General features: G+C 38.0%; 4 protein-coding genes and 1 non-coding gene across 5 annotated transcripts; 1 reads left to right on the top strand and 4 right to left on the bottom strand.

The window, feature by feature from the left end:
• Positions 1–605: 605 nt before the first annotated feature.
• LOC141903335 (vesicular acetylcholine transporter-like) lies at positions 606–2147 on the bottom strand. Its single transcript, XM_074791438.1, has 3 exons — positions 1425–2147; positions 1049–1136; positions 606–679 (listed from the first exon to the last, which is right to left on the bottom strand). Exons 1-3 carry the CDS (start codon positions 2145–2147, stop codon positions 606–608), a joined length of 885 nt encoding a protein of 294 aa, XP_074647539.1.
• A 2140-nt stretch (positions 2148–4287) lies between these two features.
• Positions 4288–5814, bottom strand: LOC141903333 (vesicular acetylcholine transporter-like). Its single transcript, XM_074791437.1, has 2 exons — positions 5010–5814; positions 4288–4673 (listed from the first exon to the last, which is right to left on the bottom strand). Exons 1-2 carry the CDS (start codon positions 5812–5814, stop codon positions 4288–4290), a joined length of 1191 nt encoding a protein of 396 aa, XP_074647538.1.
• A 635-nt stretch (positions 5815–6449) lies between these two features.
• LOC141903332 (hatching enzyme 1.2-like) lies at positions 6450–10097 on the bottom strand. The gene is made up of 8 exons (XM_074791436.1): positions 10082–10097; positions 9353–9417; positions 8991–9054; positions 8668–8791; positions 8001–8182; positions 7672–7765; positions 7463–7581; positions 6450–7026 (listed from the first exon to the last, which is right to left on the bottom strand). Exons 1-8 carry the CDS (start codon positions 10095–10097, stop codon positions 6608–6610), a joined length of 1083 nt encoding a protein of 360 aa, XP_074647537.1. The 3' UTR covers positions 6450–6607.
• Positions 10098–11323: 1226 nt separating this feature from the next.
• LOC141903331 (uncharacterized) lies at positions 11324–24963 on the top strand. Its single transcript, XM_074791435.1, has 27 exons — positions 11324–11671; positions 11767–11919; positions 12011–12121; positions 12592–12906; positions 12990–13139; positions 13448–13621; positions 13702–13782; positions 14047–14229; positions 14329–14431; positions 15009–15181; positions 15333–15530; positions 15613–15672; positions 16006–16139; positions 16252–16417; positions 16670–16842; positions 17460–17548; positions 20559–20776; positions 20872–21024; positions 21116–21226; positions 21654–22013; positions 22097–22246; positions 22555–22728; positions 23221–23403; positions 23504–23606; positions 24181–24353; positions 24499–24696; positions 24779–24963. The coding sequence occupies exons 1-27, from the start codon at positions 11417–11419 to the stop codon at positions 24854–24856; spliced, it is 4419 nt and encodes a 1472-aa protein (XP_074647536.1). The 5' UTR covers positions 11324–11416; the 3' UTR covers positions 24857–24963.
• On the bottom strand, positions 23740–23811 carry Trnap-ugg (transfer RNA proline (anticodon UGG)). The gene has a single exon. It is a non-coding gene; the product is annotated as a tRNA-Pro (tRNA).
• Positions 24964–26330: the final 1367 nt, after the last annotated feature.

Genomic DNA, 26330 nt, shown 5'->3' with positions numbered 1-26330 from the left:
GTTATTCATAGGGGCAGCACCGAACGGTTTAGATCTAGTCCAGCCTAGTCAGTCTACTATGGCATGTGAGGAATACTGAAACATTTCCTAGTCAATTCACTCATTCACCAACACTAGTTTGTTGTAAAATGAATAATTTTTTCAATACAAAAGGCTTTATTTCAGGTACATCTGCTTTTTAAAATCAGGTTTTAAGCCACTTTTAGTGGAACTCTTTTGCTCAGCGAATGTTTCAGCGTACGGTAAAGCGGCAGCGTAGAGTGACAACTCACATGCCACAGGAAGAATTCATAGCAAATTAAAGTTTATTCCTCTTCATTCAGAGAGGTCGCGCGTCGTCAATGTGTCCAGGTTTCGGAAAATGTCAACGTCGAGTTGTCGAGATGCATAAGCTTGCTTACGAAGATATCATCAGGTCAAATTCACAGGCAACAAAATTTTGATCTGAGGCAAGATTTATTTTATTTCTGAAAATACAGCAATATATAAACGTCTGAGCTTGAGAGAAATACTTACTATCCATGCACCATAAACCATACATAACACCATAGCATTCACCATTTTGTCATTAAACCTGATTTTCCAAAAGTTAACGAGAAGAAAAATTAGGCAGCATTTCTCAAACACAGTGACATGAACGAATAGGAGATGAGTACTGCACCGATCGCCCGGAATAAAACTACAAAACCAACATACGGAATGATTAGAGTCCCTGGCGTTAGTGACCCTGTCACCGCTCCGACATTAACTACGATTAGATTCAGTGATATAATCGTTTCGTAATTATCGTCAAACCTCGAATGACACAGATCCGTTAACCATGATACATATACAGTTCCGAATATACTATGAGCAACGCGTAACAGTAAATCCGGCGCTAAAGACTGCCAGATATTGCGGCAAAATGTGAACGTTATAAATGATATTCCGGTTAGGATGAGATTGATGAGCATAAAAACCCAACGGTGTGTGAGGAATTTGGATACGATTACTGCAAATATAAAAGAACTGAACGCGCATATGATTAAAGTGATTGTCATCATTGTACCTATTTCCCATTGTTTGGCTCCCATCGAGTTGATCGCCCAAAATGGTACGAACGAATTATACGTACTGAGACACATGGCGATTAGAAACTGCCAGACGAACATGATAATAACTTGACGATCACTGAGGATTGATTTACAAACGCCAGCGAAATAATTAGCCGATTTGCAACAGTTGCTGGTGGTGGTGGTGCTGTTGACGTTGCCATTGCTGCTGCTGCTGCTGCTGGTACTGCTGCTGCTGCTGCTGCTGCTGCTGGTACTGCTGTTGCTGTTGCTGGTATTGCTGTTGTTGTTGCTGGTGGTGCCAGTTTTGATGTCATCCGCCGGATCGACATCGACGAACACGAAAATTCTCAAAACTCCGTCAATTACTACCAGCGACAACATGAACAGGAATGGAGCTGAACGGCCGAGCCATTGATAAAAGTACGAGGCCAATGAATAGCCAAAACCGTATCCGAGTAATTTCGCGTATGAAATGATGGAAAATGCAAAAACGCGACGTTCTTTTTCTTCGATAATTGTCGCCACGTACGAATTTCCAGCTACATGAGTGAGACACGCTGAAGCACCCAATAGAACACTCGTAAAAATCAACATCCACCACCTATCGGCCAATGCGCACACTAATAAACTAGCGAATGATAATACGACCCCCAACATGAACGAGCATTTGTGTCCGCATCTATGAGTTAAAATCCCTGCGAATATCTGACCAGCTATCTGTACAGCATTAAACAATGCGATGATAATACCGATTTGTTGCGACTGATTGTCGTAGCCGGCCGCGGTTGTAGTGTTGACATTCGATGGCATCGTTCGTAGGTAATCCGGCAAAATGAGCAAAAAAGCCGCTATAGCCATCTTGTCGATCAGTAAGGCTAAAGCGACGATCGATATCAAAGTTATCGGGTTTCGGCGACAGCGAAAAATACACGAAGTATCGTCTTTGTTAGAATCATCGGTAATTTTTGTTACATCTCGCAGTGTTCCAAGCGTTTCTTCAGTAGCGCCCGCATTATTGTGTTTACGACCATTGCTATCGATGAGTCGACCACGTTCTCCGTCATTCCGGAGTTCCGGTTCTGTTATAACCATAACTGAAATTCAGTAGCGGCCGCGAGTATAAAGGAGGCTTAAACTTCACGTAAATTCCTCCTTTAGAGTAGATCCGGATCGAACGAACTGTTGTACAGACTCCACGCAGATGAGTTTACAGTTTACAGTTTAGTTTATTGACCCATATAAAGTAAATATAATGAGCGCAGATATAACAGTTTATTCAATTCCAATTACAGTATCAAGATGGCTTTAAACATATCCACTCAGATATACCATGTACACTGCACACATATTGGTATTTGATTTCACAGAACACCTGCTTGTCTGATATAGTTATGGTAATGTGATGCTCGTAGATTAGAAAGCTCGGATTGTTTAATGATAGTTTAATCGGGCTTTGATTGTGCGTAATTGATCAAACGAACTTTAAAGCGCTGCTAATATATAATCTAATTAGAGTTTCTCGAAGCGGAATACGTTGATGCATTAGTCTCAGTGTAGTGACAGAAATGTCTGAAAAAATAATTCCATAACATTCACGACACTCGAGTGTTTATTCCAATAGGCAGCATATATACTGACGCGACCCCGGACCAAACAACATCGCTTATAGACACACACATTGATAATCAGCAGAATTATGCATTAAATCATTGAAATTATACCAGACTTGTATAGAAACAATTTTCTGCGCGCCAATGAAGAATGATATGAAAATGAGACAAGTTGTAGACATTTTAACTGCAGTAGATTTATCATCACTCAAAACCGGTATAATCCCATTTAACAAACAAGGAGATGTCACGCGAGGCCGGTTCCATGGGCCGTCCGAATTTTTTAGGTACCTTAGAAATTCCCTCCTCTATACCTACGAACTGAATATTTTCTAAACAAAGTAATCAGAGCGTTCAGAGTGTTTATCAATTGAGAGAATTATTTCATTCAGTAAAGCAACAGCGTTCAATGGTTCCGGGATATTAAAACAACAGAAGCCCGCCGCAGTAGAAATAGTGATCTTGCCGTCTAGTGCTGCCCCTATGTATAACGATAGCGGGGGAAACGTGAACTAAAATAATACTCGCTCGCCAGAGTCTTTCGACAGCCGGCCGTAGTGGACAGGTATGATATGTAGGTTGGTTATCGAGAACACAACTGGCAATTTGACTATAATAGAATTAGTAAATTAGTTCTAAGTAAATTTGTATTGGGAGAACGAGGGATTTTGGAAGGAAAAAGGTGGATATTTACCAAATGTTTTTTATGTTTGTTAAGATGTAAGTGAATAATTCATTCTCTTTGCCTGTGTACAAATACATGTGATCATGTAATATTGATGTAATTATGTAATGTAAGTGTAATTGATTTGACCAAGATAATTTTTGCTAATAAAATACATTATAGTTACCGTACCCCAAATAAGGTGGGAAAAGCATTAAAAATTTAGGACGAATTCATAGTATCGTAGTTTATTAGAAATAGGCGCCTCAGTGATCCCTATTGTTTACTAAACGGAAAATTATATTCCGTCGTAAATATGCGCTACTATTTTAGTTCACAGAAATTCCGCTATCGTTATTCATAGGGGCAGCACCGAACGGTTTAGATCTAGTCCAGCCTAGTCAGTCTACTACGGCATGTGAGGAATACTGAAACATTTCCTAGTCAATTCACTCATTCACCAACACTAGTTTGTTGTAAAATGAATAATTTTTTCAATACAAAAGGCTTTATTTCAGGTACATCTGCTTTTTAAAATCAGGTTTCAAGCCACTTTTAGTGGAACTCTTTTGCTCAGCGAATGTTTCAGCGTACGGTAAAGCGGCAGCGTAGAGTGACAACTCACATGCCACAGGAAGAATTCATAGCAAATTAAAGTTTATTCCTCTTCATTCAGAGAGGTCGCGCGTCGTCAATGTGTCCAGGTTTCGGAAAATGTCAACGTCGAGTTGTCGAGATGCATAAGCTTGCTCACGAAGATATCATCAGGTCAAATTCACAGGCAACAAAATTTTGATCTGAGGCAAGATTTATTTTATTTCTGAAAATACAGCAATATATAAACGTCTGAGCTTGAGAGAAATACTTACTATCCATGCACCATAAACCATACATAACACCATAGCATTCACCATTTTGTCATTAAACCTGATTTTCCAAAAGTTATCGAGAATGAAAATTAGGCAGCATTTCTCAAACACAGTGACATGAACGAATAGGAGATGAGTACTGCACCGATCGCCCGGAATAAAACTACAAAACCAACATACGGAATGATTAGAGTCCCTGGCGTTAGTGACCCTGTCACCGCTCCGGCGTTAACTATGATTAGATTCAGCGATATAATCGTTTCGTAATTATCGTCAAACCTCGAATGACACAGATCCGTTAACCATGATACATATACAGTTCCGAATATACTATGAGCAACGCGTAACAGTAAATCCGGCGCTAAAGACTGCCAGATATTGCGGCAAAATGTGAACGTTATAAATGATATTCCGGTTAGGATGAGATTGATGAGCATAAAAACCCAACGGTGTGTGAGGAATTTGGATACGATTACTGCAAATATAAAAGAACTGAACGCGCATATGATTAAAGTGATTGTCATCATTGTACCTATTTCCCATTGTTTGGCTCCCATCGAGTTGATCGCCCAAAATGGTACGAACGAATTGTACGTACTGAGACACATGGCGATTAGAAACTGCCAGACGAACATGATAATAACTTGACGATCACTGAGGATTGATTTACAAACGCCAGCGAAATAATTAGCCGATTTGCAACAGTTGCTGGTGGTGCTGGTACTGCTGTTGCCGTTGCCATTGCTGCTGCTGTTGCTGTTGTTGTTGTTGCTGCTGTTGCTGGTACTGCTGTTGCTGTTGCTGGTATTGCTGTTGTTGTTGCTGGTGGTGCCAGTTTTGATGTCATCCGCCGGATCGACGTCGACGAACACGAAAATTCTCAAAACTCCGTCAATTACTACCAGCGACAACATGAACAGGAATGGAGCTGAACGGCCGAGCCATTGATACAAGTATGAGGCTAACGAATATCCCAAGCCATGGCCGAGTAATTTCGCGTATGAAATGATGGAAAATGCAAAAACGCGACGTTCTTTTTCTTCGATAATTGTCGCCACGTACGAATTTCCAGCTACATGAGTGAGACACGCTGAAGCACCCAATAGAACACTCGTAAAAATCAACATCCACCACCTATCGGCCAATGCGCACACTAATAAACTAGCGAATGATAATACGACCCCCAACATGAACGAGCATTTGTGTCCGCATCTATGAGTTAAAATCCCAGCGAATATCTGACCAGCTATCTGTACAGCATTAAACAATGCGATGATAATACCGATTTGTTGCGACTGATTGTCGTAGCCGGCCGCGGTTGTAGTGTTGACATTCGATGGCATCGTTCGTAGGTAATCCGGCAAAATGGGCAAAAAAGCCGCTATAGCCATCTTGTCGATCAGTAAAGCTAAAGCGACGATCGATATCAAAGTTATCGGGTTTCGGCGACAGTGAAAAATACACGAAGTATCGTCTTTGTTAGAATCATCGGTAATTTTTGTGGCATCTTGCAGTGTTTCAAGCGTTTCTTCGGTTGCGCCCGCATTATTGTGTTTACCACCATTGTTATCGATGAGTCGACCACGTTCTCCGTCATCCTCTTCTGATATACCCATAAAGGAGATTCGGTAGCGACTGTGGATATAAAGGAGGCCTAAACTTCACTTAAATTCCTTTTGAGTAGATAACATCGAACGAACTGTTGTAGAGACTCCTCGTAGATAAGTTATGGCACATACACTGCTTAGTTTAATGATTGTTTAATTGGGCTTTGATTGTGCGCAATTGATAAAACGACCGTTTAAGCGCTGCTGATATATAATCCAATCTAATTAGTCAGCGTGGTGAGAGAGATGCCGAAAGCAAAATAAAAATTCCTCTTTAATTACAAAAATATGCGTAGCACATGACTATGTATGAGTTTTGAACCGAAAAAACAGGATTTCGACCTACACAACATGGCATACATTATTCTGAAACAGTGTACGACACAAGTAAGCTAGATTCGCATGAATGCAATATAAAGAAAAGCAAGGAAGACACACGAGCTGATTAATAAGTAACCGGTTTCACTGCGGCAGATTTATTTTTACTCAAAACAAGTATGATCACATTTACAAACAAGGACATGTTACAGGGTGCACAGTTGTGGCAGACCAGGCCCGACCAACCTAGAATTTTGAGGTCCCTTAAAATTCCCTTTACCTCGGGATTGAATATAAAGAATAACTATTAGAATATTTAAATTTTTTGAGACGTTTTACCATTTTAATGAGAAGTTCTGAAATCTTACTGTATAAGCAATGAAATCACTACAAAGCTTGGAAATGGCCCTAAATTTCTTAAATGGACACCTTCCGTTCGGGCGCGCCTCCTTCATTGACCCTGGGTCCATCCGCGCACTGTAGTTTAATATCCCCCGCAATCTCCACGACCTTGCTCACACGTCGCGTACGATTTATCCGGATTTTTACATTTCTCATCATCAGAGTTTCTACACGCTATCGAATGTCCGCGACACGTCCATGCGCCCTTATAGATGCATTTACACGCCGACCCTGGCAGGGGAGGTACACTGATGTAACAACCACCACGTCTGTAATTACAGTCACACGGATAACCTTCGCAGTCTCCGCCACCGTTCTGGCAAGATTCAAACGTTTTATCCGGTTGAGAACATTTAGCAGACGCGTGATCTTTACATCGAGTAACTACACCAGAACATGACCAGGCGCCTTTATACACACATCTACACGCCAAACCTTTAGGAGCTGGTTTACTCACACGACATCCCCCGGTATAATAGTCGCAATCGCACTCATTTTTCTCTATAGAAAGAAAAAAAGACAATCCTTTTCTTTAAATGGAAACAACGAATATCTGAACAAACGCATTCTATTTCATTACAACCAAAATATAAGAGTGTACTGTTACCGAAACGAGAAGTTTACTGCGACCACACGGAGATGATTTAGCCCGGTCCAGGCCCGAGTTAGATTTAGTCCGCTCTTCATTAGTGCAGATCACTCACTCGTTTCAAAGTGCTATCAAAACGATGCCTGAGCATTTAACGGAATAATTTGACTCATGTTGAAGTTTGACCCGGGCTTTTTCCCAACGTTTGTTGGCGCCAAACAGACACGGACCCACTCGGAACGAGTTTAAACGTTTGGTTCGCACCAGTTTATGCCCGGGCTAAATTTGGATCGGTTGAAAAACGTAGCGATAGCGTTAACGCTCTCAGATTCACATATATATAATTACCCATAGTTGTGGAGCATCCGTAAAGTTTTCTCACCATCGCGATATCTCTTTTGTGAAGTGCACGCTTACCGATTATAGCTCGGGGATCTTTTGGGGTCAAGGTCGGTTTGCCGTTTGAGCTAGGATTAAAAAAAGAGATAATAGAAAACAGGAAAAATCATCCTCAATTTCTGGGATTCGAACCTGATGGAATTGAGAATTTGCTGTACCTAAAAGCATATTTGCCATAATGCATTATTGATTCGTAAGCATAACCTAAACCGAGGTTGTCAGTTTGAGCCTTTCTAAAATTGTATTGCATTTCTAGAAAAAAGAAAAACGTTTTAGAAATCATTTATTTTAACTAGAAACATTTACTAGCACTGCAGCAGGTATAGCATATGAGGTGCTAAATCTTAAGCCTGATTTTAAGTTGTTAGATTGGTTATAGAACTAAGATGGTATTAGACTGATCTGAAGTCTAAGCCTATGACAATGGAACCGGCTTGTGATAACCAACAAATATATATATATATATATATGTTTTTCTATCTCTTACTAGAGTCGATATTCTGCCAGTGAATATCTATATACTCGTCTCGGTCACTTCGACATTGTTCGTGCTTAAATCCCAGAGCGTGTAGAAATTCATGTTGAATCGTTCCCATACCGAGACACCCATGTTCATTCAGTGACAGATCTTGTGCACCACGACCTATCATTCCTACAAACGACGAACATCTACAACATGAAATAATTAAAAACATATTTGATTAATTTCATAGACAAAATCTAATTGAATTTGTTGAAAAAGTTCGTCGTTTTGAAATTAAATGCACTGATATTCTTCGAACAAATGCAAATATACGAATTGACGACCAAATTAGTTGCGAAGTCTATCTAGAAATTTTTTTTTCCGTCTTCAGAAGTTTATTCAAAATGGCGGTTAGTTATCATATTAACATCTTCGTTTGAACAACTAATTGTAATTTTGAATCGATCCGTGAAGATGGAAAGAAAAAGCTGACCGAAATATCAACAAGCAGATTTCATATCTAGTCAACATTACGGTTTTTTTATAAATAGAAAAATTGTCAGCGCTGTTAACATTAAGGTCCATTCTTCGGAGCTTTGTAAATATCTGGGAAGTGCACAATAAGTGTAAATTAGAAGCAGTGATGAAAATACTGCCACTAATAACTGTGTAACCAAGATAAACCATTTACCCCGAACCACTGTAAACTCTGATGTAGTTTTTCTGATGTGTCCTCTCTTCGAATCGAACACACGACTGAACAGCAACTTGAAGATCCCGAAGCGCATTTCTCACTGCACTTTTACCCCTCGAACCTGTAACAAAATATCACAGGTAATATTCACACCAAAAAACTTACCCTTCGTCAGGATGAATTGCTATCACTAGCACACAGAGTCTATTATACTTAAAAAGTGATAATCAAGTATTTTCGACGATCAGTTTTGTGAATGTTTAAGAAAGACGCATTTTTATTTTTGAAGGACGTTTGTGACGTCACATAACGAAACTTACTTAACTGACTGACGTCATAATATACAATTCCTTTCGTCCATTTTTTGATGTGTTTCCCAGCATTCTTCCGTTACAAAGAAAAACATAATTTCAGGGAATCTGATGGATCGTAGTTAGAACACGTTTGACAGAACTTGCTCCCACAAATACCACGGTTATAATGCGCCCTAATCATCACCGTGTCAACTGCTTAACTTTAACGAAATTTTGAGCAACTGGGCAGCAGTTGCATATTCATGACTCAGTCAAAAAATTGTCTTTAATCTTAAGGGTGGTTTTAATTTGGATTATCTATAGAACTAATACGGTCTTAGAATGGTGTTGACTGTGCAACTGGCCCGTGATGTATACATGTTACGTACTTTTTGATCCGGTGCAATCTCGATGTCACCTTCGAATTTTTCGGAAAACTCTTCAGGATGAGTCTCTGCAACCAAAATAAAGAAATCAGTTAATTGGGTCACTAGGACCTTAAGCCTGAAAGTGGGCTACAGCGACACCTAGTGCCACACGCTTACAACAATTTAAAGCTACTTACGTTTATATTCAATGAATTCAGGTGAAAACTGAAAAAAGACACAAATGAAAATCAATTTAGTTTTGACTTGAATGAAGAATTTTGGATCCATTTTCGCAGTTATGATTGAGAGTTAAGTCTCCAGTTGGTTGATTTTCAATGTTTAGAACTCCATACATCTGGGTAATTATTTCAGAAGATTACCAGTTATTTAATTATTCTACTAGATGGCGATTGAGTGAAATCATCCCGGTTTACGGACTCGTCAAATTGTACCGTTAAACTATTAGTTCCACGAAATTCCAATAGATGGCTACAAGTGTCATTCTCGTTGAATTCCGACCGCGAATTTGTTTTTCATGAGTAATTTTCAGAAAGAAACATTGATATACAAAAAAGGGATTAAGAGACAGTTACCCCTCCTACCGTATACTTAACAAAGCGGTTTCATTTTCAGAATTTATTTCCCATGAACCTTTTTTTTACACTGGCGCTGTATGAAGGGATGAACAGGTATAGGTCCTCCTGGGATTTAAGCTAGACACAATTTGCCCTTTTAAACATATCTTTTTACCACCTCTGTATATCATTGCTGATTTTAAAAGAAATTCTCAATTCACGACTGATTTTTGTATATTAATTCTATCATTCAATACTTTATTGACTGAAGCTAAAAGCCCCGAGCGATGTAAGTATTTCTTTCGTTGCGGGATAAAAGATATCAACCTTCGAAAAATCTTTTTAGGACTCTCTTTTTGCGACTTAACATTTGGATTGTATATCATATATCTGTAACCATTCAGTGGATCGAATGACAATTTTCAATAGATCGTTTGTTGTGCCATGTTCGACTATGACAAAATTATAGAACCGGTTATTAATTAACGAACCTGGTTCATTGCTTTGCGAAGTGAAAGGTTAAAAGATAGTGTTACTGTGTGATCTATTTACCTGTGAAGACGTTCCCACAATGCTCGAAAGCACGACTGATATCAATACGAACAGCATTTAGGATTTAGGCTGAATTTAGTCCCAATTTGTGAATTCTATGATGTTCATTGCGCGTTAAATAGGGCCAAATGGTCGATAGAGATAAAACATCTTATCACATCTGAGTATAAATCAGCCTGAAACATAGATACACAGTCGAATACGATTTATAATTATAATATAATTCGATGGTTTAACGTTTTAAACGTGTCATTTCCCACGGCCTTCAATCCACGCAAATGACGACATTTGAAAGATAATTGCATTTCGATTATTAGGTATTTAGGGTTGCGTTCACAGGAAGACTTGACAGTCATTAAAACTCACACCCAGTCACGTGTTCGTGAAACTGGCCTCAGGCAGAGAGGACCGCTTTATGTATTTTTGATGTAGCTCACATACGTCATATTGGCCATAAACTTTGGGTTTTAATTCCAGTTAGCCACACGCTCCTACGGCCAATGTGACGTGTATGATGTATGCGCACAGGAACGTGTCATTGAAATTGCGAAAAAGTTTCTTTAGGAGCGGCTAATCTTTATGGTTTTTTCTTGGTCCATGTAATAAAACGGCCAATAAACAATATTAGAATATTCGACTTTAAGATATCAAACTAGTTACGAACTGCGTTGATAAATACAGTGGAACAATTCTCAGAATTTTTTACTGAAAACCGGCAATGAATTTCTTGTTTTATGAACGAAAACAAGTTCGATATTTCGGCCAGACCCAAAATTAGATTCACGAACAATAAAACATATAACGTCATTTGAACTACGACTCACGTGACTGCCTTGTAAAAACCGTTCCATATTATGATCTTTTCGCACACGAAAACTGGACGTCAAAAACGTAGCATCGAAAAGAGTAACTTTCTTCATCTAAATCAAAAGTATCGATCCATCAAATCGCTGGCGATATGAGAACATTTTGCCTATTTTCGTTGCTGCTGGCAGTTTCCTTCGCGGTGACCGAGGCATGGAGGAGCGAATATCTCGACGAACGAGATACAGTTCACATGTATTGGGCAGTGAAGAACAATTTGATAATATTTCGAGTTTCTGTACCGACTAACGGCTGGTTCGGGTTCGGTATTTCTCCGGACGGGAACATGCCCGGTAGCGATGTCGTAGTCGGTTGGATGGATATAAATACAACTAAAGCAAGATTGGTTGTAAGTAACTTAAACCTTCTCATACTAAAACAAAGCTCGAAATACTAACGAATTGTGCATAAATACTAATAGAAGATATTGTATTTATATTCAAGGACGCTCATTTAACTGGCAGATCTCAACCTACTGAAGATCCTATGTCCGATTGGAAATTACTGAACGCATCTTCCACAAATGGACGCATGAATTTTACATTCGAGCGATATCTGGACACAGGAGACGACGCCCGTGATATGACCATCAAACCTGTACAATTTTATTTCCTAATATTTCTTTCTGATTATATCTGATTTATCTTCATCCGTCTGGTGTTGATATATTGATATCGATATATTTCAGGGCATGGTGCATATAATTTGGGCATATTCCAATTCTAAGATTCCCTCGTTGAGGAATACAACATACCACGGTTATGACACCAGAGGAAGCAGAGAGCTCGAACTATACAAGGTTTGTATCTATCGTTCATTTTGCACCGATCTAGTTTAACCTTTTTGAATAACTTCTCAACACGTATTTTCGTTAAAATCTCTTGTATAGTTTTAGTTACCGGTATATGTTGCACTGTTCACGATGTTCCGCACAGTTTCCTGTGAGAATAAGCTGTTTCAGAAATAAGATTTAGTGAATATAATGAATGTTGTTTAAACTGTTGAACTCAGAAGATCATCAAGTAAATAGATTATACCCTACCATTATTCAGATGGCCTTATTCGCTGGTAAAAACCCAAAATAGAAAAACTATTGTGTGCCCGAAGATGACCAGGATAGATTAAAACATTGATATAAACCACTAACTAAAGGAAACCTTTCGGACCCGTTTTTTTCCTTTTGAAGTGTCGGTTTTTACCGTAAAATCGTTTAATAAGAATGTAGTGAAAATAGATAACCATTGAATGTTAAACTCATTCATGTTACAGGCAACGCAGGTAGACAATTCAACAACAGACCAAACAACAACTAGACATGCCGTTAATACAACAGCATATACAACCACTACTATGCCTGGTCCATTTCTACCAGCTCCTCATCATTTCTCGAGAAGATCCTACCTCGATCCAGCCAAGAAATACCTACTCGAATGGCAATATGACGGACCACCATCTACAGTGATAACATTCCGAGTGACCGTCAAAACGACAGGATACGTGGGTTTCGGGCTGTCCAAAAACGGTGGCATGAGAGATGCTGATATTGTAGTGGGATGGGTGAACCATGGCTCGGCGTTCATACGGGTACAGAAACCGTTTCACATTGAATCGCATGAATTATATATGAAAAAAAAACAAGAAAAAATGATTGTCTTTGTTAAAAACAGGATATGCATGGAGTGGGTAATACGATGCCTGTTCCTGACGCATACGCAAACTGGACATTGAAGGAAGGATATGAGAAAGATGGATATACACAATTAACATTCTACCGCCAATTGGACACTTGTGATAAAAATGGTGACCTTAAAATTGAGGTATATATTCAAATGAAGATCATGTTGAAGATTTTAATCTCAAAAATCGATATGAATGTAAACAATTAGGGGCCAGTTGACCAGACAGTCCAGACCTAGACCAGTCGATCATCTTGGTTCTATAACCAGTTTTTGACGTAAGTCGTGACTGCGCAACTGGGAGTCCAGGATTCCGTTCAACGGTTGTTCATTTGATCAGTGAAAATAACTGTATATGTTTCGTTTCAACTGGAAACTGGATCCTTAAGAACTGAATCCGAGTTTCACGATTAAATTTATATTTTGTTTTCTATATGAATTTCGAGCAGTCGGGAGCTCAGAGAATCATATACGCATATAGCGACGAAGATCCGACCGGACCCGATGAAATGAAGTATCACAAATCTAATCGGGGTGCTCATACATTGTATCTGTTAGACAAACCGGAACCAACCTTCACACCAGGACCTGATTTCAAAAGCTTTGAATTCAGAACACCTCTCGTAAGTTTACAGCTATCTATAATTGAAACGAGCAAATATATTGGTTTTAGAGAATGATTAATATATACTGTTTTATTTAGATTGAAATTCCCTCAGCGAGGACCACGTATTATCAATCGTTCCACAAGATACCAGTTACCGGAAAGCATCATGTGTTGAAGGTAACTCTTATTTCAAACTACAAAATCTTTTCCATATTATTTTTAATCATGATTAAGTTTGCGCGCGCATATATGAAATCAAAATGACCTTGAGTATAGTTCGGGACCAACCAATTCATGCCTCGATTGGAAACTGGTGTAACGGGAAGAAAAACAAAAATGTAATGTTGACATTGTAGAGAGATGATTTAGGATGATTTAATTTCCAACACATGGAAATTTGAAAGTCGAGTTTGATTCAGATTTTATTCTAATATTTTGCAGATCGAACAAATTGTGCAGCCTGGAAATGAGTTGTTCGTCCATCATATGGTCGTTTTGGAATGTCGAAACAAAAAATTGAACGATTCAGTTTTATCTGTTCATGGAGAAAATAAGTCACCACGCGTGAGGCGTTATTTATATAATTGTTGGACATTTGCTGCTGTTTTTGCCGTCGGTGCTGAAGTAAGTTATCATTAGTTATACTATGAATGACCGGCTTTTTCTAAATTCTAATCTAAATCATATATTTTCATTTTCGCTCATATTATTTCCGTTTGTTAGGCGATCATCTTTCCGAGAGACACTGGCGTATCGATTGGAGACACGCACGATAGTGTTTACTACCGTCTGGAAATACATTACGATAACCCGCACCGAAAATCAGGTGCGTAGAAAGATTCGCTTTCGAAATATTTGTCTTGCGATGTCAATAAACCTGCATTTAAGAAATACGTATAGCTCGGGACCGGCAGATTTATGCTGTCGCGGGATCCTTTGATAAAGAAAAACAATAAAACTTTTTGAACTGTCGAGATTTGAACCCGGGACCTCTCGCACCCAAAGCGAAAATCATACCCCTTGACCAACAGGCCACGTTGAAGTGTTGCAAGCCGTCACAGTTATTGGGTGTGATCAGATAGATCAGCGCAGATAAATCTGTTACCATCATTCAATCAATCAATTATGAAAGGGTGTTCATTCGTGGATGTTATCTCTGCTGAGACCAAAACATTTTAGATACATCATTTTAACACATTATGACATGACGGCGTAAAACATCGCAAATGCGAATCGCAAAAGAAGAGTAAAATATAAGCCCCACAATCACGAAATCGAAAAACTTATATATCGTAATGTTGTAATTTATTGAAATTCAAATTTTCGGTTTTTCACTAAAAAAACCATCGTCGACTTGTAATAACAGAGTTTATGATTGATTATTATCGGATATGATATTTCAGGTATATACGATACATCTGGGGTGCGATTTACTTACACGTCGAAACTGCGTAAATACGACGTGGGTTTAATGTCGGCTGGTATGGATTTTGGCGAGCCACTTTCTACAGTTATCCCTCCGCGCCAAGAACAGTTTAAATATCGTGGATTTTGTCCACAAGGATGTCTAGAAGGGGTGAGATGATAGTTATTGTTTCGTATGTTCTACAAACACGTATTTCAAAGAGGTTATTTGCAAATTGAAAGAACGTAGTGAAAATGCAGTACAGAAAACGAGAATTTTCATTTCAGTATCTGATGTTAGAAAATGAATTCATTGATTTCAGGCGTTTAAAGAATACACCGGTGATGAAAAAGAAATCAAGATTTTCTCAGTGTTCGGACATGCGCACTTGGCTGGAGTAGGAATTCGCACACGTCATTTCCGTGACGGTCTCGAGTTGCCATGGATATTTGACGATACGTCATACGATTTTAACTATCAGATATGGCGACCGCTGAGGGAACCTGTCATTGTAAAGCCGGTATGTAGTTTGCCTTTTAAAATGTTACTTCAATTTTGTCTAATTGTTTATATCTTGTTTCATATTAATTTGTGTATTTTAGGGCGATACGATTATGACCGAATGTACTTTCAATACCGAAGAGCGCGAAAATGTGACTTACGTAAGTACGCGTACATAGTGATATAAATGATATGATTGACTTCCGTAAGTACGGGTACATTGTAATATGATATGAAAACGTCTTGAACTGAAGCTATCTTTGATTGGCCTTCATGGTTACAATCTATTTTCGTAAGTTCAAACGATTTATATAAAGATAGTTAAAACTGAAGCCAAATCCACGCATTTTTATCACAAGATCCTGAATTTACGTCCTGAAATGATAGATATTTTGTACACTGACACCACTTCACTATAACTAAACATTTGATAACAAAAGTCCTCAATCTCCCGCATATGAATGATATTTGTCATGTTTTGATATTACTATAAGGCTGGTGAAGCTACGACCTCCGAAATGTGTTATTCGTTCATATCTTACTATCCGAAAATACCGCTAACATATTGTCAGACATTTACCGATACAACAGGACCAGCGACTAAAGTCTGGTGGGACCAGTTCAAAGAGTATGTATCAGAAAACTGACTTCATCGATTCGAAAAGAATATAACTGAAATAAAGAGGTCAATCTTACAAAAATGATTTTTTTGATATTCTCAATTTTTTATGAATTCTTAGTAAGAATATAGATTGGACGAATTGGCCCAAACTTAAAAAGATAATGTTGAGTTTTTATGAAGAAAGCGATACATGGACTGACCAGGAAAAGATCCGCCAATTCCAACATGAAATATTGAACACACAATATTGGCCCCAATGCGGCAGTTCGATGAAGAATCAACTGGTGCGTATTTTACTCATCTGCTCATATACATTTTTATGCGACTTAAGATATGTAGGAATTATGAGAATGAATTAAGGATGTATAGAAAATAACAGATACAAGTGACGAAAAATAACGACAAACAGACCAAACTTTATGACCACGTGATGTTATGATATTAGCCTCAATACAAATCTATTTGTTCCGATGTTTTTGCTATCGTAATTTTACTGCTATCGTTGCTATAGTAATTCAATGGTCTTATATTTGTAGGTACCGGACAAACCTTTTACTTTCGCGATCAAGGAGGAATATAAACCACTAAAGAGAAATACATGCGGCGACGATGGAATTTCTCACGCAACTTCACTTCAAGCTACTAATTTCATCCTGTCTTTCACGTTCTTGGTTTCTGTCATCACATTTCTGAAACAGTTCAGCTTTTAGTGTTTTTTCTATACTTGCTTCCCGGAGCCGTTTTTACACTACTCACCAATTTCAAGTGTTAGCAATTTTCATAACGACACATCTCTCGATAAAATGAATTTTGTGTAATTTTCATCGGTTGTATGTTCATCTCATTCGTCTTCCGGGCTACTTACTGGACGTCGTATATGTGTCCGTCGTACCTTACATAAACCATCATCTTACTTGAAAATGATACAATGTACAAAGAAACCACGTGTAGAGAATAGATGAATTTGTTCAATATAATTTATAATATACTAATTTAATTAGATTGACACGACGTTTCGAATCCTCGGCAGAGATCATCGTCAGGTGCGTGATAATTACTTAAAAACCGGCAATGGTAAATGATGTAATGAGATTCTATTTGTGCTGCTGCTGATGAGTGTTCATGCTTGAAAATATTCATTATGTATTCATGTATTTACATGGAGCACGGATTCCGCCTCCCACTATTCTGCAAACATCAACAAATTTTAAAAAACTAAAGTTTTTTGTTATGCCCATCCTGATTTTCAATCTAGTAACTTGTAAATGTTATGTTCATCTTAATTCCAATCTCGTGATTTGAAAAAAAGTATATTTTCTTCTGCAGCCCTTCCGAGTTTTTATGTGGAAAATACTCAAATGATAAAGAGAAATTGTTTTTCCTGTTCCCGCGCCCTCTCAAGATCCGTGCTCCAAGTAACTAAACAAATACCTGGGTTTATTCCCTTATTTATTATTCTATTTATACTTAGTGAAATGTTAAAGTATATTATGAGTGTATCAGATATTATAATGCGTGAAGCCTTTGTGACTTACACCGATACTAACAGTTAACCCTCTTCCTGTATTTAGATGTGTTGTATTTTTAAACAACTCAAAATATATAATATACACAATAAAACTAACTACTGTGATACGATATAAGATAACCGCCTATGAAATATTACAAGACAATTTCTTTTTTGGTCTTTGATTATTGTACACTTTTATTCTTTATCAATACATTCACTTATAATTCAGAATCTTCTGCCATTTTCTGGATTTATTGTGGCATCTTGTACGAGGCATCCATTACAAGGGTCGAGATGAAATAAATAGTTCAGGTTGCATTCACGTTTCTATTCGATCATAATAACGCACAAGCACAAGCCAGAAACCGCGCGCTAGAATTCAAACACCGCGGACTACAGAACACACTGATCACATTCGTTTAATTCAAGACAACGAATATTTCAAAATCAAAACGATTTATTTTGCATTTAATAAAGGAAAAACACACCCTGAACATTTCGACTACGAATACGAGAGATTATGAGGTAAAGGTGAATAAATAGGAGTAGTTAATATATCTTAACTTTCACAGTGAGGTATTAGTAATAAATAATAAGTAATATCTTCACTTTCACTGCGGAGATTAGTTAGTAAGAAACACGGTATGGAACTAAAATCAACCGAAATTCAAATTCTTGGAATAAATCAATAATTTATTCAAGCACGTGTAATCAGGGTTAGGATGGACAGCGTCGACAGAATAAGAACAGCGATAGAAGATTGTACTCGGGGAGCTGGAGAGACCTTCATACAAGTGTCTCATCGCATCGGTTCGTATTTCTGTTTCATTTGAAATGTGATGTATACATGTTACGTACTTTTTGATCCGGTGCAATCTCGATGTCACCTTCGAATTTTTCCGGAAAACTCTTCAGGATGAGTCTCTGCAACCAAAATAAAGAAATCAGTTAATTGGGTCACTAGGACCTAAAGCCTGAAAGTGGGCTACAGCGACACCTAGTGCCACGCGCTAACAACAATTTAAAGCTACGTTTATATTCAATGAATTCAGGTGAAAACTGAAAAAAGACACAAAATGAAAATCAATTTAGTTTTGACTTGAATGAAGAATTTTGGATCCATTTTCACAGTTATGATTGAGAGTTAAGTCTCCAGTTGGTTGATTTTCAATGTTTAGAACTCCATACATCTGGGTAATTATTTCAGAAGATTATCAGTTATTTAATTATTCTACTAGATGGCGATTGAGTGAAATCATCCCGGCTTACGGACTCGTCAAATTGTAGCGTTGAACTATTAGTTCCACGAAATTCCAATAGATGGCTACAAGTGTCATTCTCGTTGAATTCCGACCGCGAATTCGTTTTTCATGAGCAATTTTCAGAAAGAGACATTGATATACAAAAAAGGGATTAAGAGACAGTTACCCCTCCCACCGTATACTTAACAAAGCGGTTTCATTTTCAGAATCTATTTCCCATTAACCTTTTTTACACTGGCGCTGTATGAAGGGATGAACAGGTAGGTCCTCCAGGGATTTAAGCCAGACACAATTTGCCCTTTTAAACATATCTTTTTACCACCTCTGTATATCATTGCTGATTTGAAAAGACATTCTCAATTCACGACTGATTTTTGTATATTAATTCTATCATTCAATACTTTATTTACTGAAGCTCAAAGCCCCGAGCGATGTAAGTATTTCTTTCGTTGCGGGATAAAAGATATCAATCTTCGAAAAATCTTGTTAGGACTCATTTTGCGGCTTCAGTCAATATTTAGATTGTAAATTATATATCTGTAACGATTGAGGATCGAATGACAATTTTCAATAGATCGTTTGTTGCGCCATGCTCGACTATGACAAAAGAACCGGTTATTAATTAACGAACCTGGTTCATTTCTTTGCGCTAAGTAAAAGGTTAAAAGATAGTGTTACTGAGTGATCTATTTACCTGTGAAGACGTTCCCACAATGCTCGAAAGCACTGAATTTGTGAATTCTATGACGTTCATTGCGCGTTAAATAGAGCCAATGGTCGATAGAGATAAAACATCTTATCACATCTGAGTATAAATCAGCCTGAAACATAGATACACAGTCGAATACGATTTATAATTATAATATAATTCGATGGTTTAACGTTTTAAATCCCCACGTGTCATTTCCCACGGCCTTCAATCCACGCAAATGACGACATTTGAAAGATAATTGCATTTCGGTTATTAGGTATTTAGGGTTGCGTTCACGGGAAGACTTGACAGTCATTAAAACTCACACCCAGTCACGTGTTCGTGAAACTGGCCTCAGGCAGAGAGGACCGCTTTATGTATTTTTGATGTAGCTCACATACGTCATATTGGCCATAAACTTTGGGTTTTAATTCCAGTTAGCCACATGCTCCTACGGCCAATGTGACGTGTATGATGTATGCGCACAGGAACGTGTCATTGAAATTGCGAAAAAGTTTCTTTAGGAGCGGCTAATCTTTATGTTTTTTTCTTGGTCCATGTAATAAAACGGCCAATAAACAATATTAGAATATTCGACTTTAAGATATCAAACTAGTTACAAACTGTGTTGATAAATACAGTCGAAGAATTCTCAGAATTTGTAATTGAAAACCGGCAATGAATTGTTTTACGAACGAAAACTAGTTCGATATTTCGATCAGACTCAAAATTAGATTCACGAACAATATAACATATTACGTCATCTGAACTACGACTCACGTGACTGCCTTGTAAAAAACCGTTCCATATTATGATCTTTTCGCACACGAAAACTGGACGTCAAAAACGTAGCATCGAAAAGAGTAACTTTCTTCATCTAAATCAAAAGTATCGATCCATATCGATCTATCAAATCGCTGGCGATATGAGAACATTTTGCCTATTTTCGTTGCTGCTGGCAGTTTCCTTCGCGGTGACCGAGGCATGGAGGAGCGAATATCTCGACAAACGAGATACAGTTCACATGTATTGGGCAGTGAAGAACAATTTGATAATATTTCGAGTTTCTGTACCGACTAACGGCTGGTTCGGGTTCGGTATTTCTCCGGACGGGAACATGCCCGGTAGCGATGTCGTAGTCGGTTGGATGGATACAAATACAACTAAAGCAAGATTAGTTGTAAGTAACTTAAACCTTCTCATACTAAAACAAAGCTCGAAATACTAACGAATTGTGCATAAATACTAATAGAAGATATTGTATTTATATTCAAGGACGCTCATTTAACTGGCAGATCTAAACCTACTGAAGATCCTATGTCCGATTGGAAATTACTGAACGCATCTTCCACAAATGGACGCATGAATTTTACATTCGAGCGATATCTGGACACGGGAGACGACGCCCATGATATGACCATCAACCCTGTACAATTTTATTTCCTAATATTTCTTTCTGATTATATCTGATTAATCTTCATCCGTCTGGTGTTGATATATTGGTATCGATATATTTCAGGGCATGGTGCATATAATTTGGGCATATTCCAATTCTAAGATTCCCTCGTTGAGGAATACAACATACCACGGTTATGACACCAGAGGAAGCAGAGAGCTCGAACTATACAAGGTTTGTATCTATCGTTCATTTTGCACCGATCTAGTTTCACCTTTTTGAATAACTTCTCAACAAGTATTTTCGTTAAAATCTCTTGTATAGTTTTAGTTACCGGTATATGTTGCACTGTTCACGATGTTCCGCACAGTTTCCTGTGAGAATAAGCTGTTTCACAAATAAGATTTAGTGAATATAATGAATGTTGTTTGATCACTCAGAAGATCATCAAGTAAATAGAGATTATGCCCTCTATTGATATCCTTATTCCGATAGTCAGGATGCCTGAAGATGACCAGGATAAATTCGAAACATTGATTTAAACCACAACTAGAGGAAACTGCGGACTCGTTTTTTCCTATTGAAGTGTCGGTTTTTAAACCGTAAAATCGTTTAATACGATTGTAGTGAAATAGATAACCGTTGAATATCAAACTTACAGGCAACGGACGCAGTGAATTCAACAATACGATCACCGGGACCAGAACCAGAACCAACACCAGGTCCAACCGCACGAACAACAACTAGACATGCCGTTAATGCTACTACAGCATATACAACCACTACTATGCCTGGTACATTTCTACCAGCTCCTCATCATTTCTCGAGAAGATCCTACCTCGATCCAGCCAAGAAATACCTACTCGAATGGCAATATGACGGACCACCATCTACAGTGATAACATTCCGAGTGACCGTCAAAACGACAGGATACGTGGGTTTCGGGCTGTCCAAAAACGGTGGCATGAGAGATGCTGATATTGTAGTGGGATGGGTGAACCATGGCTCGGCGTTCATACGGGTACAGAAACCGTTTCACATTGAATCGCATGAATTATATATGAAAAAAAAACAAGAAAAAATGATTGTCTTTGTTAAAAACAGGATATGCATGGAGTGGGTAATACGATGCCTGTTCCTGACGCATACGCAAACTGGACATTGAAGGAAGGATATGAGAAAGATGGATATACACAATTAACATTCTACCGCCAATTGGACACTTGTGATAAAAATGGTGACCTTAAAATTGAGGTATATATTCAAATGAAGATTATGTTGAAGATTTTAATCTCAAAAATCGATATGAATGTAAACAATTAGGGGCCAGTTGACCAGACAGTCCAGACCTAGACCAGTCGATCATCTTGGTTCTATAACCAGTTTTTGACGTAAGTCGTGACTGCGCAACTGGGAATCCAGGATTCCGTTCAACGGTTGTTCATTTGATCAGTGAAAATAACTTTATATGTTTCGTTTCAACTGGAAACTGGATCCTAAAGAACTAAATCCGAGTTTCACGATTAAATTAATATTTTGTTTTCTATATAAATTTCGAGCAGTCGGGAGCTCAGAGAATCATATACGCATATAGCGACGAAGATCCGACCGGACCCGATGAAATGAAGTATCACAAATCTAATCGGGGTGCTCATACATTGTATCTGTTAGACAAACCGGAACCAACCTTCACACCAGGACCTGATTTCAAAAGCTTTGAATTCAGAACACCTCTCGTAAGTTTACAGCTATCTATAATTGAAACGAGCAAATATATTGGTTTTAGAGAATGATTAATATATACTGTTTTATTTAGATTGAACTTCCCTCAGCGAGGACCACGTATTATCGATCGTTCCACAAGATACCAGTTACCGGAAAGCATCATGTGTTGAAGGTATTTAATCATGATTAAGTTTGCGCGCGCATATATGAAATCAAAATGACCTTGAGTATAGTTCGGGACCAACCAATTCATGCCTCGATTGGAAACTGGTGTCACGGTAGGAAAAACAAAAATATAATGTTGACATTGTAGAGAGATCTTGATCTTTTTTTACACTTTTTGCATTAAATTAAAGTAAAGGTACTAACTCAAGGTCAGATCCAAACGGAAGGACAAGAGGCAATTTTCTCGTACCATTCGACAAACAATGGCAGTGTTTTTTCGGGCGCACCTGAAATATCAACATAGCAACATATCAAATAATTTTTCTAATATTTTGCAGATCGAACAAATTGTGCAGCCTGGAAATGAGTTGCACATCCATCATATGGCCGTCAAGGAATGTCGTAACAAAAAAATGAACGATTCAGTTTTATCGGTTCATGGAGATAATAAGTCACCACGCGTGAGGAGTTATTCAAAAGATTGTTGGACATTCACTGCTGTTTTTGGTATCGGCGGTGAAGTAAGTTATCATTAGTTATACTATGAATGACCGGCTTTTTTCTAAATTCTAATCTAAATCATATATTTTCATTTTCGCTCATATTATTTCCGTTTGTTAGGCGATCATCTTTCCGCGAGACACTGGCTTATCGATTGGAGACACGCACGATAGTGTTTACTACCGTCTGGTAATACATTACGATAACCCGCACCGGAAATCAGGTGCGTAGAAAGATTTTCGAAATATATGTCTTGCGACGTCAATAAACCTGCATTTAAGAAATGCGTTTAGTGCGGGACCGGCAGATTTATGCTGTCGCGGGATCCTTTGATAAGGAAAAACAATAAAACTTTTGGGCCTGTCCGGGATTTGAACCCGGGACCTCTCGCACCCAAAGCGAGAATCATACCCCTAGACCAACAGGCCGCGTTGAAGTGTTGCAAGCCGCTTCAGTTAGTGCGTGTGATCAGATTGATCAGCGCAGATCAATCTGTTACCATCATTCAATCAATCAATTATGAAAGGGTGTTCATTCATGGGTTTTATCTCTGCTGAGACCAAAACATTTTAAATACATCATTTTAACACATTATGACATGACGGCGTAAAACTTCGCAAATGCGAATCGCAAAAGAAGAGTAAAATATAAGTCCCACAATCACGAAATCGAAAAACTTAGATATCGTAATGTTGTAATTTATTGAAATTCAAATTTTCGGTTTTTCACTAAAAAAACCATCGTCGACTTGTTATAACAGAGTTTATGATTGATTATTATCGGATATGATATTTCAGGTATATACGATACATCTGGGGTGCGATTTACTTACACGTCGAAACTGCGTAAATACGACGTGGGTTTAATGACGGCTGGTATGTTTTTTGGCGAGCGACTTTCTACAGTTATCCCTCCGCGCCAAGAAAAGTTTAAATATCGTGGATTTTGTCCACAAGGATGTCTAGAAGGGGTGAGATGATTGTTTCGTATGTTCTACAAACACGTATTTCAAAGAGGTTATTTGCAAATTGAAAGAACGTAGTGAAAATGCAGTACAGAAAACGAGAATTTTCATTTCAGTATTTGATGTTAGAAAATGAATATATTGATTTCAGGCGTTTAAAGAATACACCGGTGATGAAAAAGAAATCAAGATTTTCTCAGTGTTAGGACATGCGCACTTGGCCGGAGTAGGAATTCGCACACGTCATTTCCGTGACGGTTTCGAGTTGCCATGGATATCTGACGATACGTCATACGATTTTAACTATCAGATATGGCGACCGCTGAGGGAACCTGTCATTGTAAAGCCGGTATGTAGTTTGCCTTTTAAAATGTTACTTTAATTTTGTCTAATTTTCTATATCTTGTTTCATATTAATTTGTGTATTTTAGGGCGATACGATTATGACCGAATGTACTTTCAATACCGAAGAGCGCGAAAATGTGACTTACGTAAGTACGCGTACATAGTGATATAAATGATATGATTGACTTCCGTAAGTACGGATACATTGTAATATGATATGAAAACGTCTTTAACTGAAGCTATCTTTGATAGGCCTACATGGTTACAATCTATTTTCGTAAGTTCAAACGATTTATATAAAGATAGTTAAAACTGAAGCCAAATCCACGCATTTTTATCACAAGATCCTGAATTTACGTCCTGAAATGATAGATATTTTGTACACTGACACCAGTTCACTATAACTAACTCAACAAAATCTTTCCCGCATATGAATGATATTTGTCATGTTTTGATATTACTATAAGGCTGGTGGAGCTACGACCTCCGAAATGTGTTATTCGTTCATATCTTACTATCCGAAAATACCGTTCACATATTGTCATACAACTACCGATACAACAGGACCAGCGACTAAAGTCTGGTGGGACCAGTTCAAAGAGTATGTATCAGAAAACTGACTTCATCGATTCGAAAAGAATATAACTGAAATAAATTTTCTATGAATTCTTAGTAAGAATATAGATTGGACGAATTGGCCCAAACTTAAAAAGATAATGTTGAGTTTTTATGAAGAAAGCGATACATGGACTGACCAGGAAAAGATCCGCCAATTCCAACATGAAATATTGAACACACAATATTGGCCCCTATGCGGCAGTTCGATGAAGAATCAACTGGTGCGTATTTTACTCATCTGCTGATATACATTTTTATGCGGCTTAAGATATGTAGGAATTATGAGAATGAATTAAGGATGTATAGAAAATAACAGATACAAGTGACGAAAAATAACGACAAACAGATCAAACATTATGACCACGTGATGTTATGATATTAGCCTCAATACAAATCTATTTGTTCCGATGTTTTTTTATCGTAATTTTACTGCTATCGTTGCTATAGTAATTCAATGGTCTTATATTTGTAGGTACCGGACAAACCTTTTACTTTCGCGATCAAGGAGGAATATAAACCACTAAAGCGAAATACATGCGGCGACGATGGAATGTCTCACGCAACTTCACTTCAAGCTACTAATTTCATCCTGTCTTTCACGTTCTTGGTTTTTGTCATCACAATTCTGAGACAGTTCAGCTTTTAGTGTTTTTTCTATACTTGCTTCACGGAGCCGTTTTTACACTACTCACCAATTTCAAGTGTTAGCAATTTTCATAACGACACATCTCTCGATAAAATGAATTTTGTGTAATTTTCATCGGTTGTATGTTCATCTCATTCGTCTTCCGGGCTTACTGGACGTCATATATGTGTCCGTCGTACCTTACATAAACCATCGAAAATGATACAATGTACAAAGAAACCACGTGTAGAGAATAGATGAATTTGTTCAATATAATTTATAATATACTAATTTAATTAGATTGACACGACGTTTCGAACCCTCGTCAGAGATCATCGTCAGGTGCGTGAGAATTACTTAAAAACCTGCAATGGTAAATGATGTAATGAGATTCT

Source organism: Tubulanus polymorphus, chromosome 4 (assembly GCF_964204645.1).
Source record: "Tubulanus polymorphus chromosome 4, tnTubPoly1.2, whole genome shotgun sequence".
Lineage (NCBI taxonomy): Eukaryota > Metazoa > Nemertea > Palaeonemertea > Tubulaniformes > Tubulanidae > Tubulanus > Tubulanus polymorphus.
This window is presented reverse-complemented; position numbering and strand designations above follow the sequence as displayed.

Bases quoted from the DNA above. Each gene is read 5' to 3' on its own strand.
- LOC141903332 (XM_074791436.1), bottom strand. The intron at 9,055-9,352 runs GTACGTAACATG...TTGTAACGGAAG, and splicing joins AGATTGCACCGGATCAAAAA to AATGCTGGGAAACACATCAA. The intron at 8,792-8,990 runs GTAAGTTTCGTT...ATTTTGTTACAG, and splicing joins TTATGACGTCAGTCAGTTAA to GTTCGAGGGGTAAAAGTGCA.
- LOC141903331 (XM_074791435.1), top strand. From the start codon at position 11,417: ATGAGAACATTTTGCCTATTTTCGTTGCTGCTGGCAGTTTCCTTCGCG. The intron at 14,230-14,328 runs GTAAGTTATCAT...TCCGTTTGTTAG, and splicing joins TTTTTGCCGTCGGTGCTGAA to GCGATCATCTTTCCGAGAGA. The intron at 15,673-16,005 runs GTAAGTACGCGT...TATTACTATAAG, and splicing joins AGCGCGAAAATGTGACTTAC to GCTGGTGAAGCTACGACCTC.
- LOC141903333 (XM_074791437.1), bottom strand. From the start codon at position 5,814: ATGGGTATATCAGAAGAGGATGACGGAGAACGTGGTCGACTCATCGAT. The intron at 4,674-5,009 runs GCAATACCAGCA...TTATATTTGCAG, and splicing joins CACCACCAGCAACAACAACA to TAATCGTATCCAAATTCCTC.
- LOC141903335 (XM_074791438.1), bottom strand. From the start codon at position 2,147: ATGGTTATAACAGAACCGGAACTCCGGAATGACGGAGAACGTGGTCGA. The intron at 1,137-1,424 runs GTAGTAATTGAC...TTCGTCTGGCAG, and splicing joins TCCTGTTCATGTTGTCGCTG to TTTCTAATCGCCATGTGTCT. The intron at 680-1,048 runs GTACAATGATGA...TTGGTTTTGTAG, and splicing joins AGCCAAACAATGGGAAATAG to TTTTATTCCGGGCGATCGGT.